Genomic DNA, 18,060 nt, shown 5'->3' on the forward strand with positions numbered 1-18,060 from the left:
AATATAGCCTCAATTATTTCTCTAGTTACCAACCTGCAAATGAGCCATGACACTGGCCATCACCCTTTTTCGACTTTGCTCTCTGATCCTCTGCTATTAATGATGATGTTTTACGATTACGCAGTTTTAGGAGGATATAAATTGATAGATGGCTTTCCTCCCACACAAAGGCTAGTACCGTAACATTTAGTCCAATTTGAGAAGAAGAAACTTACATACACCGACTCAGCTATGAGCGGTGACCAATGAGTGAAAAATCAAGACAAACTCAACACCAATTTACACAAGTAATACGAACTCATTACTAAAATAACACAGTATATATGGCAACAAACCACACATGAACCTTACCACTCACACTCATGTAATTACACACCCATAACACAAACGCAATAACATTACTCGAGGCCACGACACAAGCCGCATAGTACAGTACGGATGACACATTCATACGACCTCGTACAAATACCACTGCCAGTAGTATAAACATACGCCTACGGCTCAGCAAGCCAATCTGCAAAAACAACCCCACAAGCTAGCATTGCAAATGTTGCGCCACCACGCGAGCATCTACGCGGTCTCCTCCGCCAGCTTCGCCTCCTCGGCAGCAGCTGCCGGCGCCGTCTCCTCGGCCGGAGCAGACTCAGCGGCTGGCTCCTCAGCGGGAGCCGCCGGCGCCTCCGCCTCATCCGGCTTGGATTCTTGCTCGGTCGGCTCAGCCGTAGCTGGCTTAGGAGCTATCGCCGGCTCCTCCGTGGCTTCCTTCGTCTCTGTTGGCTCGGCCGCCGGTGGTTCTGTCACTTCCGGCTTGGCCTCCGGGGCCTTCTCCTCAGCCGGGGGATCTTCTTTGATCACCGGCTCGGCGGCGGCAGGAGCTGGGTCAGCGGCAGGCTCTACCTCGGTTGTTGCTTCCTCGGTTTTGACGACAGCATGGGCAGGGGTCTCGTCGGCTGAGACCTCGACGGCAGGTGCCGGTGCCTCGACGGCCGGTGCAGTTTGTACCTGTTGAAACGAACAAACAGAAAGGTTTATACGAGTTATAGTACTTGTACGAGCGTGCAATATATGTTGTCAAATGTATGAGTGCTAACTGGTGAAACTGAGTTGTGTTCTTAGATCAAACAGTTTATCAGAAAATAAATTGTACTTAAAAGTTATTTCAGAATATTGTGAACAGCTAGGATGCTCGATCTTTATGTGATGATGTAACACTGAAATTATGCATGAACTCAGTAGTAAAGTTGGTAAGCCAACGACGACAGCCTGAAAAGCCATACTCATCCATCGATAAAGACCAAGCAAAACTGGAGAAAAACAAAAAGGGCGCACAAGGTAGAAAAGCAAGTGGAACAGCTAGAAAAGCTGTTGTTTCCGCATTTGTTAGCTCGATGGGTTCAAATACAGATCAATAGAGAAGGTCATGCAAGTATCGAAACATACACTCCACGGATCTACCAGCAGTAGGTACCCCGGAGTTGATGCTAGCTAGAGCAAAATATGACCCCAATCTCAACGCAAAAGAGTGGAAACTGGAAAGTATGAGCCAAAACATAGGCAGTATTCCTAAAAAAACGAGGCAGATCATTCAGGGACGTTGGTGCTCCAATCTGTCCATATGCACAACAATTACAAAGTTCAAAAATATCAAAGACCAATCAGATCGATCTGAAAAATCTATAGGAAGCAAGTGTCTTTCCCAATCATGATCGATCTGTTTGTACGATTTGATTTTTTGGCGATATATAAGATCAGTCACTAGGCTCCAAAGTCTAGCTGCTTAATACTAGCAAGCCTTGTCCTCCAAAACACAAACGCCCGATGGCAAGAAGTTCATATATATGCAACAAAGGCAACTTATATGATTATTTGTTCGGGTTTCTTGTACTACTTCTATAAGGCACATGTTTATGATCGATGGATGAGTATGGGACCAAAACATGATCAATCACACAAAGAGATCAAACTGATTCTAGCTATCTGACCTCAATTGATGCCATGATCGAGATCGTTGAGTGGTCGACAGTAGGAGCTGTGAGATCAAAAGGTGAGCTAGGTAGCTAGCCTGTTATTCTTCACAAGGTTATGGTCGCAGCACAGTGATGAGCTGCAAATAGCTTGTGGGATGAAATGGAAACGCTTGATAAGGCGTTCTAGGAGCTGGAGGTATTTATAGTCCAGTCCAGGTCTCAGCATAGCTCACCCATCGATCACGATTAATATCTTCACTGTGTAACTGCAGTCGACGTCGGATAGGCTGGCCGGAAGGCCAGCTATTTGGATTTGTATTATTGAGCTCGATGAGGTGGCTTCGAGCTTTGAGAACATGAATGAACACATTCTGGCAGCTGGCCGCTTTTGGTGCCGCGTGACGATCGATGTTCCTTTTTCCTCTTTATTCTTTCTTTCTAGTTAAGGTTTGGTGATTGAATATAATAGTAGCTTAGTGGAGGTCTAAGCTGAATCACCGCAAGCTTCAGTGGTGTCGCGTATCAAGCTTTGCATACTTTAAAAAAAATCGATATTTTGAGATATATGATACATTTTAGGGCAAATTATATTCATAGGATCAGAGCTCGGTGACTAGAGAGATGAATAGATATCTCACTAAATTCTTTCGAATCGGATGATCTTCTCCTTTGTTTCACCCAGCGTATCTAAAAAAATTTAAGTGGAAGCAAATAAAGAGAAAACAAAGAAAAGAACTCATAACATTTGACTTCACGGATAGAATATAAATACAACATTTCATTACCATTCTATGACCCTAGTTAAAAAAAAACTCACAACTTTAAAAAGAACTCAAAAGATGATCACCGGATAAAGGAACTCTCCAAGTTGATGACTTAGAGGAAAGGGTATGTGAGATCTAAATTTCTACTATTATACGTGTATTTTATACCTATAGCAATAAAGAGATCAACTTCACAATGGTAGAAAAACTGCAGCTCAAAAGAAAAACGAAAATCATAACCAAAAATGAAAAACTTGCAAGAGAAGCAAGTAAACCAAAAGAAAGAGACTAAAAGGAGATGAACACAAGCTCATATGAGAAAATCAACTTTATTAAGCACAGAGGTTAATCATATTTTAGACAGATTACAAAATATTTTCCTCTCGCAAAAGCTCTAATTTATTACAAAGGCTAAGTCTATCCTCTATACTCTCCTATAAAACTTATCACTCAACTCTTAAATGGCTGGCTCAATACCCCCTATAACTCTACCCCTCTATTTATGCCTAGGGAGATGCCTTAGCGCTTAAGTTTTCTTGTTCCAAAATACCATTTGCTTACAATAGCCTCCTACCTACTGCTAGGGTATTTTTGTCTATTTTTCGCTCCGTTCATCGAACGGTCGTGACACCTTCACGACTTAGCTTCACCTCGGTGCTTGCTTCACAATGATACCACGTGCATTTCATCCCTCTACGGTTTTGAGACCAAATCGCGAAATCGACTCGCATGTCTCAAAGTGCGATTCACTGCTTCTTGCTTTGATTCCAAGCAAGCATCCCGATGTCGACACGTGTACTCCATCTTGCGATCTTGATTGTCGGCAAGTCTCTCCTACTCCCGATCCCTTGGGCTGCACTGTCACTTGTATCGGCATCCCCTTCGCTTGACTTTGTCACTATGTCATCTTCATCATCCCTTCCATGCTTTGCTTGACCTACATGTACACAGTTAGAATAACTCTTGACTCCGTCCGGCCTCCTTGATCTGGCACCAAACTCTCCGCTTGGCTCTGATCATCCCGCCGTCGACCGCCAAGTTGCATCCATTATCTGCACAATATTAGATAAGCAAACATATTTCTCTAATTCCATTATGAGTTAGTCTAAAATCAAAATGCTCAATAGAATGTACATCCCGTAGAAAACATGAACACTGAATGTTCCGGTGTGTTCACCCTCTTAACACCGAACCATCCGGTAAGAGTAACATCTTCTGCGCTCTAAAAAATTTGCTCTTTGCAAGAAATAGTCCGGTGTAATGCTCCGGTGTTCACTTCTGCACTTGTTGGACCATTCGGTGCATTGTATTTCCTTTTTTCAAAGATGCAACCTTTTCTACAAGAATTGGTCTGGTGAATGCTCCGGTGTTCACAAGCATCAGCACCGGACCATCTGGTGCATTCATCTTCACAAGACTGACCATCTGCAATCTTTGTGCTAAATGGTTTGGTGTATACTGAGCTTTAACGCCGGACCATCCGGTGGGTCGAACTCCACCTAGCACCAAAAACATATATTTCTGGAAAATGCTCTAGTGTTTACATTCACTGAACATCGGACCATTTGATGCACAGTCTAATTTTTGCCTCTGTATAGAAAAAGCTCCAGTGTGCATTGTCTCTGATCACTGAACTATCCAGTGTGTACAATTTTCTACATACCGGACCATCTGGTGAGTACAATTTCTCTAAACTTAGAGACAAAAACATAAACTTTATTTATTTTTTACCTTTGGTCAGACATGATTATATTTGTAACATATAGACATGATCATACAACCTAAAACTCATCAAACCAAGACTATAAACTTGTCAATCACTCATCACAGACAAACTAAAACATATTTCACTTGATTTCTCATATTTTCTGCCAATTTATGGGTAAATAATGGAACATGAGTGTGGTCTCAAACCAGCCGCGGTGACAAGTCCAAATCAACAACCGAAAATGCTGATCTGGACTCAACTAAAAACAAGTCTTTAATTATCCGGAATTAACTACATAAATAGCATTCTGCATTGTCGAGGTAAAATTATATTTTGCCGTATGTGCAGATTAAAGCTATCATTATGGATGGATTTTGGCATGAGTACGTTTTGATTAGGCATGAACGAAAAACTCAAAGCTCGCGAGCTAGCTCGGTTCAAAGCTGGCTTGGCTCGACTCGACTCGGATTGGCTTATTGTATTTTGTAACGAGTCGAACTAACATTTTAGCTCGTTTTGTTAACAATGTGGCCCGAGTCAACTTGTGAGCCTAGTGAGCTAGGCCCAGTTAGCCAGCTCACACTACTACAGAACTGGCCTTATATGTCAGCCCATCACTGCCGATTCCTAATATACCGACAGTGATGGGTCACCACTGCCAGTTCATAAGTCACACGAGAAGGATCAGCCATCGTGCCTTATGAACCGGTAGTGATTAGAGTCATCACTGCCGGTCGATGGATTGAACCGGCAGTGATGCCTTGCTCCCTCATCACTGTCGGCTTAATCCACCGACCGGCAGTGATAGCATAACATCACTGCCGGCTGGTTAAATAAGCCTGCAGTGATGTCCCGGCTATATAAAAGCCGCCCCCTCCTTCCGCAAGCTCGAGCACAACAGAGAGGAGCTCTGTTCTTGCTCGGTGGCGGTCATTTTTGCTCACCAAGATCTTGATGGCTTCAAAATTTTGAGGAATTCTCATGCCCTAGGTGTTCTAAGGTGTGTAACTTTCTCTTCAATCCATTTCTATGTGAATTTTATTTGCTAAATTGCTCTAGATTTTGAAATGATGAAGATGAACCTATGGCCATGATATTTTGAGACAATGTAGATGCAATTATACCTCATTTATGATATGAAAGCTTCAATTCTGGTGGAAAGTGTCTTTATTATTGATTTACATTAGCTATATGTATGAGCATATTTATTTTTAGTTTTTAATGAATTAGAAAATTTAGCCATGATATTAAGGTATATAACAAACTCCATTTATATTTTTTTATATTTTAATTAATTAGCAAGCTCCAATATAGAAACTTTAGGTATGAGCATATTTATGATTGATTTTTAGTGAATTAGAAAAATTAGCCATGATATTTAGGTACGTAGAAAGTTGTAATTATATATTTTTTCTATTTTAATTAATTAGCACGTTCTAATATGGAAACTTTAGGTATGAGTATATTTATTTTGATTTTTAATGAATTAGAAAATTCCGCCATGATATTTAGGTATGTAGCAAGATACAATTATATTTATGTATGAGCGTATTTATTTTCATGTTTCCTTATGAGTCATAGATAAGGTGTTGAATAATAAACAAAATTTTTAGGGATGGTACCAACAAATACTCATCCGAAGCGGACGCGAAAGCATGCAAAAGGCGGCTTCTCTAACCCGGACTAATTGCCGGTAGGAGATGACAAGGTAATTTATTTGTTGGTGATCGCAAAATGTTCTAAATGTTATGAATTTGAATTTACGATAATGATATAATTGTAGATAGATAGAAGATAGATGTATGATGCGAGCCGTGTGAGCGCAGAGTACAAGAACGGTGTGGATTGTTTCCTGGTACAAGCCGCGACGCATAAGTCAAATACACAGTCTCAATACATGTGTTGTCCATGCGTCAATTGTGAGAATAAGAAGCAGTTCTCCACCACCCAGCAGGTACATTCCCACTTGATGCCAAAAGGGATTTATGCCTGGCTATACCCGTTGGACCAAGCGTACAGAAAGGGCAATACATTGAAAAAGAAGATGAAGATATGTGCACCGATATACCGGTCGACGAATACATCAATATGTCGCGTGCCGGAGATACATTGGCCAATGATGGTCTAGAGGAGATGTTGGCCGATGCCGATCTCAATGATCTGGAGCAGATGTTTCGCGATGGGGAGGCGAACTTCACCAATGAAAGAGAGTTTCAAAAGTTCCAGTGTATGTTAGAGGACATTAAAACACCGTTGTTCCCGGGCTGCAAGAAGGAGCACACAAAGTTGTGTACGGTGCTTTCACTGTTTCAATTGAAGGCAAGCAACGGGTGACCTGATACAAGTTTCATAGAGTTGTTACTGTTCTTGAAAAATTGCTTCCAAAGGAAAATGTGCTGCCAAAAAATACGTACCAGGCCAAGTAGGTTGTGTACCCATTGGGGTTGGAAGCACATAAAATGCATGCATGTACAAACGATTGCTTGTTGTATCACGGAGAGCATGCAGACATGCAAGCATGTCTCGTCTGTGGTGCAGCACAGTACAAGCGTGACGGTGATGATATCGATAGTGAAGGAAAAAAGAAAAGGCGTCCTATGAAGGTGATGTGGTATTTTTCTATAGTCGCAAACAAAAGACATGCCAAACTGATGTGATGGCACGCCGATGAGGGCAAGTATGATGGAATGCTAAGACCCCCACTGATTCTACATAGTGAAGAAACATCGATAGAAAATACAAGAAGCCATTTGCCGAAGATATGAGGAATATAAGATTTGGGTTGAGTACGGATGGGATGAATCTATTCGGCAACATGAGCAGTAGTTATAGCACTTGGCCTGTGACTCTATGTATCTACAACCTTCCCCCTTGGTTGTGTATGAAGCGGAAGTACATTATGAAACCGGTGCTGATACTAGGGCTGGGGCAACCTAGCAACGATATCGATGTCTACCTGAAACCATTAATGGAAGATCTTGTAATACTGTGGAACGATGGTGTGCAAGTATGGGATGCATATAAACGAGAGAACTTCACCCTACACGCAATGTTGTTCATAACAATCCAAGATTGGCCAGCCCTTGGCAACCTATTGGGCCAGACTGTCAAAGGCTACTGTGCATGCGTGCATTGCTTGGATGAAACAGGGAGCTTGTGGCTAAAGAACAGCCAAAAAATGGTGTACCTAGGTTATCGTAATTTTCTTCGCAAGGATCACCCGTACCGCAGCAACATGAGAGCTTTTGATGGGAAAGTTGAGACTTGATCACCTCCTAAGCATCGTATTGGGAGACAGGTATATGAGATGGTAAAGGGACTTAGTGTTATCCTTGGAAAGGGACACGGGAGTACACCGGTTCCGAAATCTAATCTTAGAGATCTTATGTTCAAAAAGAAATATATCTTTGATAACTTAGCATATTGGCCAGATTTAGTGGTTTGACACACAATTGATGTCATGCACATTGAGAAGAACGTGTGTGATAGCTTGATTGGTACATTACTAGACATACCTAGCAAACAAAGGATACACTCCAAGCACGAAAAGACTTAAAATGTTCGAAACTCAAACATGATCTACATCCCAAAGAGATGGAAGAAGACAACAAATATCTTAGCCCCGTGAGCTACAATCAGTTCCATCCGATTACTTCTCGAACATAAAGAGACTAGTAAACATGAAATACTTGAAATTAACTGGCATGAAGTCTCATAATTGTCATGTGATGATGACATAGATGCTTCTAATTGCAATTAGAGGTATTCTACCGCCAAAGGTCCAAAACCCAATCATAAATTTGTGTTCATTCTTCAACGCGATATCACAGAAGACCATCGATCCGACCAAGCTAGATAAGCTGCAGGAAGATGTGGTCGAGATTCTATCCCAGCTTGAGGCATTGTTCCCTCCATCATTTTTTGATATCATGGTGCATCTCATTGTTCACATTGTGAAAGAGATACATATTCTTGGCCCTGTGTTTCTGCATCAGATGTACCCTTTCGAGAGGTTCATGGAAATTCTTAAGAAATATGTTTGTAACCAAAATCGGCCGGAAGGCTTCATGGCTAAGGGCTGGGGAACTGAGGAGGTTATTGATTTCTACATCGCTTACATGAATCTCAAATCGATTGGTGTGCCTGTATCTCGCCTTAGGGGAGGCTATAGGGGAAAAGGGAAGATAGGTGTAAACACATTCCGCACTAAGGACCCTGTTTCATTCACGCAAGCACATTTTGTAGTTCTGCAATAATCAGTTATAGTGGACCCGTATGTCGAAGAACACCAGAAGATGTTACGCACTAGAAACCCAGGGAAGTCTGATGTTTGGATCGCGCGAGAGCACAGAGATCATTTTGGCGCTTGGTTACGCAGACAGGTGATGCATAAGCAGATATAGTGTGCTCAGTTGAATGTGTTGGCTCACGGACCATCTACTATAATCCTCACATTCCAAGGATATGACATGAATGGCTATACATTTTATACAAGAGCTCAAGATAATAAGAGCTCCTTCCAAAATAGCGGTGTCCGTATAGATGCCTACAACTGCAATGGAAATAGGGAGACCTATTACAGATTCATAGAGGAGATCTGGGAGCTCGACTATGAAGTGTTAAAGGTTCCTCTTTTCCGGTGCCAATGGGTCAGACTCCTAGGGGGTGTGAAGATTGACAAGTACTGTATGACTACAGTGGACCAAAAACTCGTTGGATATAGAGAAGAACCATTTGTACTTGCGAATGATATTATGCAGATCTTCTATGTTAAGGACCCAGACCTGGCGAACAAGGAGGAGCGCTACGTGGTTCTTCAAGGAAAAAGAAGGATTGTCGGAGTAGAGAATGTTGTTGACGAGGAAGACTATAATCAATTCGACGTGCTACCTCCTTTCGGAGACGACGTCGACCTAGGTCCCATGGAAGACATCAATGAACCTCCCTATGTATGTCATTATTATAATAAAGGACGAATCATTAAGACAAAGTAGCTAAATTGTATTAATTACTATGTATGAATTTGTTTTAGATGCAATTATACCTCACTTTTGTTATGGAAGCTTCAATTTTTAGTGTATGATGGAAGATATATGCAAAAATTAATTTTGGTATATACCAAGTTCAAATTTAAATAAATATATATTAGGTCTGCTAGGTCAACTTAATGTTAATAAATATAGATAGTACAAACTCAATCGAAATCACCTGAGTAGTGCAGCGGTTTGTTCAGTCTTACTTGGTGTAGGGCTTAGGTTCAAGTCTCTGCGCGCACGCGAAGCTAAAACAATTTTTTTGCACCCCGCGGTACCAGCAATGAAAGGGGTTTCACTGCCGATGGACATATTGGGCCGGCAATGAAACTACTTTCATTGCGGGTGTACTTATTGAGCCGGCAGGGAAAGTAGTTTCACTGCCGATTGTCCTAGTGAGCCGGCAGTGAAGGTACCATTTCACTGCCAATGATCATATTGAGCTGGCAGTAAAAGTCCTGACCTATAAAATAGCTCAATGCCCTGCGCCCTTTGACACTTAGAAAAAATTTCCCATTCCCTGTGCCATCCGCCGAAACGCCTCCCAACGCCAAGGAGCCCACGCCGCCGGAGGTCCATGAGCCCGTGCCCGCTGGCCGTGTTCTCCTCGACGCCGTTGTCCTCCTCCCCGCCGCCGTCGTCGTCCTCCTGCCCGGTGCCATTCCTGTCCTCCTCGACGCCGTCATCCTCCTCCCCACCGCCGTCGCCGTCCTCGTCCCCGGCGCCATTCTTGTCCTCCTCAACACCGTTTCCTATCCTCCTCAACGCCGTCGTCCTCCTTCCCGATGCTGACCCCATCCTTGGTCCCCAACACCGCCTTCCTCGGAGTCACCTGCCTTTACGCTGCCGCCCCATCCCTGAGGCTGCGTTCCTCCACGTGTCCATCCCCTTCTTTGTCGTCCCCGAGCTCCGATACATCATCACGGTGAGTACTCCACCACCCGTCATCTCCCTCTACCTCCCAAACGGTGTTTGTAGTTTCTACGAAGTGATAGGTACTGTGAGGTTAATGGTTGATTTGGTAATTGAGTTCTGGTTTCACCACCGGTGGTTTAGTCAATTGAAATTGAGCCGAGTGAGCTCAGTTATGGTGTTTAGAACTTTGGTACTCAAGCAATCGATTGGTGGTGGTGCTGTATTGGTGGAGGTGTTGTGTTGGAGGTGCTTATTGACTGTATTGATTTTACCTTTAGCCGAATTGCACTGTGAGTATTTCGGTTTTCTCCTCCCATTCGTTTCTGCTCTCTGGATGGCTTGGTGATATGCTCTGTGATGATCAAATGGAACACTGAGGTTGGGCTAGATGTCTAAGTGCAATAGGTGTTAAATCTGTTTGTTCTCTGTTGTTGGATTGGCACAGATTGCCCTAATAGTAGTGGTGCATTCCATTGTTCAGTCCCTGTGTTTATTGTTGGTAGTCTATATATTGCCAGTTAGGCTTGATTCCTGGAATATGAGCTGATGTATTTGTTGATTCAATTAATCTTGTTTTGATTGAATTCTAGAAGAGTAGGAAAATCTTTGGTACTGCTCTGATATTTTGCTACTCGGTAAGTGTTTGTTTCTCAAAGAGTAATCCTCTTCCTGTCAGCTTTTATGTCCAATAGTATTGTCCAGGAAGAAAGCTCAATTTCAGAGAACATTGTTTTTTCAGTTTTACATCTAGTTGTGATTTTAGCTTCTAGCCCAGCTTGTAATGTGTCAAATGGACAATTAGGGAGCAGGATATCGTAGTCCTGAGGCCAATTGTTATATTTATCTGAGAGCAATTTTATTCAACCATCCATATGCTGTTCAGTTTATTATCTTGCTTGATGAGAGGTGGTTTTTCTTCTGTACTTATGGCACTTACGTGTATGTTCATGTTCAGTATATATGAACTACTTTGTTTCTTAATTTTTATATTCACGTGGTCCTCAAGCATATTTTGCAGTCGCAAATGATGAAAGGAGATAACTATTTACTATACATATGACTGCAAAGCTCAACTGGAATGGTTATTACACATGCACCTTGCACGTCTTTTCACTATCCCAGTCGAGCTTGTAGCCGTATATAATTATATCCATAATCTGATACGAATCAATCAAATAATAGACTCTTTGTTTGATGGTGGTTGCATATGATGGTGGTGACTGATTTTTGTTTTTTTGGTGCTTTTCTTCTTACACCCTAATTTATAGATACTGATACTATGCTTATTTTCATACTGATCAATGCACCCTAATGTATAGATATTGATGCTATGCTTATTATTGATATCATGCTCTCTACGGAGAAGCAAACATTTCTTTTAAAATACAATAAAATAGTGGCGATAATGATATGGCTCGAGGCTATATTTCTTTATTACTTCTAGGACTTTAGTACTGATTTCGTGGGTTCAGAGAGAAAGCATTCTTCGCAAATCTGTATTTATATACCAGTCCTACTAGTTCAGAGAGCAACTTCTCTCAAGATGAGCTGGACGTCCTATCTGAGGTTGGCCTAAACAATTTAAAACTGTTTAGGCCAACCTCAGATAGGACGTCCAGCTCATCTTGAGAGAAGCTGCTCTCTGAACTAGTAGGACTGGCACATAAATACTGACTTGAGAAGAATGCTTCCTCTCTGAACATGTAATCAATATTGAAGTCCTAATAAGGCCATTTGCTCGAGCCACTGAGCCTAATAGTTTTTTGCAAGAATATTCTTTGGTGTTAAGGTGGTTTTTAGTATATCATTTTTGAATATTCTTTGAAATTTTGCACTGCTATGATATGGTATGTTGTTCATCGTGCTATGACCTGGTTCTTTTACTAAACGAAAATTGTTTAGGCCAACCTTAGATAGGACATCTAGCTCGTCTTAAGACAAACTGCTCTCTGAACTAGTAGGACTGCCACATAAATACAAACTTGAGAAGAATGCTTTCTCTCTGAACATGTAATCAACATTGAAGTCCTAATAAGGCCATTTATTAGAGCCACTGAACCTAATAGTTTTTTGCAAGAATATTCTTTGGTCTTATGGTGGTTTGTAGCATATCATTTTTGAATATTCTCTGAAATTTTGGACTGCTATGACATGGTATGTTGTTCATCGTGCTATGACCTGGTTCTACGATATGCCACCGGTGTGTCAATGACATGTGAGACCAGGTCCCACTTGTCATCCTTACAATGGATAGCATATCGTAGAACCAGCACTTATTCAGCTGTAAATCATAGATTTTTCAATTTATTAATGAATTATATGAATTACTATGTATGATGCGAAGTTGGTATCGTCGGATGACTCTTGGACACAATGGCCTTCCAACGATATACGAAGGAGAAGAAAGAAGCGGCGTCTCGTAAGCATGCCCAAGAGGAGGAGGATGAGAGGCTAGTCCGTGAGTTGTGTACTGCGGAGGAGCAAGAAGCAGTATCTCGTAAACTCACCCAGGAGGAGGAGGACGAGAGGGTGGCCCGTCAGTGTGCTGCGGAGGAGGCCGGAGGCTCAAAACCTAGAGGTGTTCAGGCAAACTTCGATGTCTTTGACACGCCGGTGATCCTGGAGCATAGACGATGTTCTGGTCGATTAGGCATTGCTGGGTCCTTCACTCCACTACCATCGGCCCCCCGGCGTCCCCGGACGTACTCACGCCATCAATCGTAAGTGCGGGGACACGGTCCTCGTCGCGGGAGAGGTAGAGAGATACTGGACTGGCCGGGAGAGGTAGAGAGATACTGGACTGGCTCAACTCAACTGATTTTTCAGTGGGTGACTTGTAATATTGTGTGTTTGTCAATACCTGATTTGTAATATATGTTCATTACTATGGATTAATGCCTAAGCATTGCTCCACGTGACCACCCTATAGCTCCACACGAGTCACTTGACACATCGACAGAGCCCTTTTCCCTAGCTATTGTCGCCTGCAGCCCTCAACGACGCACTGCCTAGAGCCCTCGACATTGGCACATCATGTCTCCTAGAGCCCTCGATGTCGCACCGCCCGCCCCTGATGCCCGACGTGGTCGCATGAGATCTGATTGTGCTGTTTGTCACATTATCAGGTTCCATGATCTAATTGTGTCATCTGCCACATTATTGCGAGCAATTGCACATTCGTTTCTTGAAAGTTATGCTGAATTTGTGTCTATCTAATTGGTGTTGGTGTAGCTGCCACTCCAAAGTAGATCAGGGAGCTGATGAATGTTAAAGGGCTCACAAATAGTGTTGGTGCAGTACATGACATCACAGCACAACACGTCACAGTTTGGCTCGCCCTAAGGGCCCTGCAGTTCACTGTGTTAAGTAGGGTCATGTTGGTGACTATGGAGATAGCTACGATAGCAACACTTATGTTTGGCTCGCGAGCAGAGCCTATTTATTAGCTCGATTTCAAAACGAGTTAAGTTAACTTAGTTATCCATCGGTTCTAATGAGTCACTTACAAAATTAGTTTTTCATGCAACATAAGCATGAGTTACATTCACAAATTAGTACTAATTAACTAGTATCGTGATATCTCATTACTAGTGTGTAATTTTATTTCAAAAACATTAATATTAACTGGCGCTTGACCGCTAGTTGGATCTGTGACAAACCTGCAATGACACGCGCGAGCAACCGGCGACATGAACGAGCAATGATGTGTCTGTCCCTCTTCCTTCTTTTCTTTTATTTTTTCTCTAGGCATATATATGGTTTTCATATTTGAAAAACAGGTTTTTACTAAACTTTGCCGACACGCGTATGATACCATTTCGTGGAGTTACATTGCTTAATTCCATGCAGCTTAATTCGTCAGTCTCACATAGGTTCGTCTCAACCTTCCATTCCCGTGGATAAAGAAATGAACAATCCTTCCTTCGCTCTGACAAGTTGTGTGACTGTACGCTCCGTGCTGTAAGCAGATAACGACGCACCGAAAGCAAAGCCAGAGCGGCCCCCCCAGGGATCTCAGATGATCGACCACCTGACTAGCAGTCTGGCACCAAGTGACAGTCAAGCCGCTTCGAGACTCCTCCGAAAGCTGCCGCCATTTTGCAGCCGCCGCTCCAGGAGCCATGGCCCGGCGATTCCTCGGCGCCCGGGGTGTCCTCGCGCGCGTGGCGCGCCACGGTTGGGCGGGTGTCGTTTCTCTCTCTGGAAAGGCAGAGACGGACCAGCAGGAGTCGGTGGAGGTGGGCCCGGATGGGTCCCGCGCCTGACATTGAGCTTGAGGGGGACGGGATGAGCGACAGGCTAGGGAGAGGGACCCGCCGCGCGGCAGGGTCCACGTGGTGCCGCTGCAAACCGTACTTTTTCTGGGCAGTGGAAATGTGCAATATTTTTTTTTAAGTCTTAAGGCCTTTTATGCGAAAAATCTTTTTGACGCGCATGCGTTTTTGCCAATCGTAGGGAACGGCTTCGGACAAGAAACTACGAGGCCGCTGGTTCATGAGCAAGCCTCGGTGTGCACACGCGATGGGTCTGCCTCTTTGGTATGGACGGGTTGGTGCGGGCTGCGCGGATAATTAGATTAATTACAAACGTATAGATTAATGTAGCAATTCTCTTAAGTATTATAAGGTTTAGAAAATAAGTGAATAAAAAATTTAGCTAAGAAATTATATACTAAATAAACTGACGATAAATAATAAATAGTTATCGTATCTGAATACTTTATAGTGTTCTGTAATTCTTGTAGCATCTCTATCTTTAGAAAGGGATTCGTAAAAGAAAGAAAACTACTTGCAGATACCTAAAGTAACTCGTAACTGAGAAGGTTTATCTTCAAAAATAGGACAGAAAAATCCAGAGAACGTACGACACACTCACAGAATAGCCAATTCTATAGCCGGGCCCAATTCTCCCCCAATCGGTAACCCTCGGCTCAGCTTGTTTCGTCTAGCTTTCAGTTGATCCCTCGGCTCAGCTTGGCTCTCCCTTATGTTTGTATCTCCTGCGAGCCCCTCCCTGTAGATAGTTATGACTAGCGTTCCGTTAATTGAGCATTGTTTCCTTTTATTCCTCCGTGCTCCTCGATTCATTCGGAACCACCACCACAAATGATAGATCAATGAGGTGGACCTTCCATCCGTCGGATAATCCCCCATCAGCATCCATTATCGCCTCTTCTGGCTTTCGGAGTCGATTCCCATCTGCATCCCCTTCCTCTGCTGCATTCATTCACCTACTGCGTCTGGCGATGGCATCCTTGGATCCAGGGAGCCTGGCAAACCCCCATCTCACCAACGATCCGAAGCATCTAGAGGTGAGCAGGTGCGTATAGTCTCAGCCCCTACAACAATCCCCATTCTTTTTGTTGATTTCCGTTGGTTAGGGTTCTTGTTTCCTATTCATTGTTCATCTTACTTTGTTTTCCATGGACCTGATTACTACACGGCAAGATGAATGTGTAATCCAGAGTGTACTAAATTTTTTACCCCTTTTAACATCACTAGTTTTCATTAATTTGGTTTATATTTTTTTATCTAGTTGCATGCTCACTAAGTTCATTGATCAATTGGTTCGGTGTTGCCGGGAATGCTAATGATTGAAAGATTTCGTAATTCCATAGGTTTATAGTAAATGTATGCTACAAGGTTATTCAGTACTAGTAATTTTGATTTGTCGCAATTCCAAACCTGTGTTATTGGAAAGATCAGGGTTTTGTTGTGGTGATTTTTCTAGAAAAATATAGATACTGCAAAGTGCTAGAGCACTGAAATAGCTTGAGATTATATTTATGCAGTCTAATTACTATCATTCATTTAATGATGTTTTTTAGGTTATGGATTCTCCAAGGTAGCTCCATAGGAGGGTCAAAGGTTTCTTTGTAGAGACCCAGGAGGCTTGGCGTTTCGATGTTAGTTTGATCACTTGGGTGGTTCCTACAGCGCAATCTGGTCGTCCGCAAGCATCGCTGGGACTCGAGAAATGCCCAGCGGTTAGGATCAACCCAAATCCTCATGTCAATGTTCAGAAACAACCTCTGCCATGCGTGCCGCTACTTCGGATCCTACCCCAACTGACGACGACGATGACTTCATCGACCCCCCCCCCCTCTATGGGTCCTATGCACAAGAAACAGTGCATTAGTTCACGTCCAGTCAATAAACCAACAAAGGATAAGGGCAAGTCAACGCTGCACATCCTGTTGTTCCTTCTGTAAAGGTACTGTTATGTGATCTTATACTTCCCTCATGTTATCTTCAGATGTCATATTTCTTGTTTTTCATGAATGTCAGCACAGATTTATAACTTGTTTTTAAATCATGTTGTAGCCTTCCAAAAACGAGGTCAAAATGTTCGCCCGCCTACTGCTCGTTGTGCCCCTGTAATCTTCAACAGATTTGTTGATCACCTCACAATGGGTACACCAAAATTACGAATATGGGATTTGGCGGCCTCCTGCAGGTATCGGCAGATGGTTTGGAGAGTAGGAACCTATTAAAGTTCTTAATGGACAGGTTGAACCCCAACAATATGAAGCTTGAACTTGGGAAAGAGAAGGATCTGTAGATCACCCCTTTGGCTGTGAAAATAGTTCTTGACAGACCTCTTAGAGGTGGAGATCCACCTCTTCCGACAAAATCCGAATCAACTAAGGCACTGAATGATTTTAGGGATTTCATATGTATAGAAAACAATGATCAGGTGTCGGCGCATTATCTCTAGATTCTTTGTGAAACTAGCGAGTTAGATGATGAAACGGCAATCCAGTTTTTCTTTACGGTAGCTTTTCAAGTTGCTGCTACCAGGCACAAACAACTATATCAAGGGGAAGGATACATATATGACTCAGACTTGTCTATATTACTGGGTATGAATTTGTGCAAGGCTATGGTGGATGACCTACATGACGCTGCACTTTCCTGGAGGGTGGACAGGGGAAAAAGAGGAATCAAATCAATATCGGGTTGCACAATTTTCTTGATAGTGAGTTCCTGCACCAATATTTGTTACAGTTTGTAGTAAATATTGATAAGTCTTTCAGATCGTTGATTACCAACTAAATTCATGCCCTGTTCTTGTTACTTTGCTCTAGGTTTTTTACTTGGACAACCTAAGATGCCACCATCATATTTCACACACTGATACCCCACGCGCAAAGTTCTTCGATTCCACTGTAATTTATCGAATAAAAAATGCAGACAAGAAAAAGGATAAAGATGGGAAGCCTATATTTGGTACCCTGCACATGAGTAGCAATACTTGGCACCCCTGTTCTTCAGTTAATAGCAGTTACAGAGTTTTCGTACTTTCATTATATGTTCCCTGAACTTTTCTTTGTTTTTGCATACAACTTCAGAATAGCGTTAACACATGTTACTACATAAGTGCTCAATTTTTGCCACAAGACCCAGCAGCGGAAGAACATATGCATTTTCCTTCATTCCCTAGCATCCAAGCTGAGCTAGGTGTATTGGTTGCTCAGGCTGTTAGCAAGACTCTGAAAAGAGAGGCAACAGAGGCTTTGGCCAATTTTGACAATGAAGCTGAGAGAGCCTTGGTTACCATACAGAGGGGCCAGTCGATGCTTAGGGATGCGGACCACAAAGTAATTCGCACGTTGAGCTAGATTATGGAGGAGTTTGTGATAAGGAATTGTGAACAACTCGATGAAAACCCAC

The 18,060-nt window shown here is 42.7% G+C and overlaps 1 protein-coding gene across 1 annotated transcript; it reads right to left on the reverse strand.

Moving 5' to 3' along the window:
* Positions 1-278: 278 nt before the first annotated feature.
* On the reverse strand, positions 279-2,161 carry LOC133900491 (uncharacterized). The gene is made up of 2 exons (XM_062341649.1): positions 1,983-2,161; positions 279-1,002 (listed from the first exon to the last, which is right to left on the reverse strand). Exons 1-2 carry the CDS (start codon positions 1,995-1,997, stop codon positions 571-573), a joined length of 447 nt encoding a protein of 148 aa, XP_062197633.1. The 5' UTR covers positions 1,998-2,161; the 3' UTR covers positions 279-570.
* Between the last annotated feature and the right edge of the window lie 15,899 nt (positions 2,162-18,060).

Source organism: Phragmites australis, chromosome 19, assembly GCF_958298935.1.
Source record: "Phragmites australis chromosome 19, lpPhrAust1.1, whole genome shotgun sequence".
NCBI lineage: Eukaryota > Viridiplantae > Streptophyta > Magnoliopsida > Poales > Poaceae > Phragmites > Phragmites australis.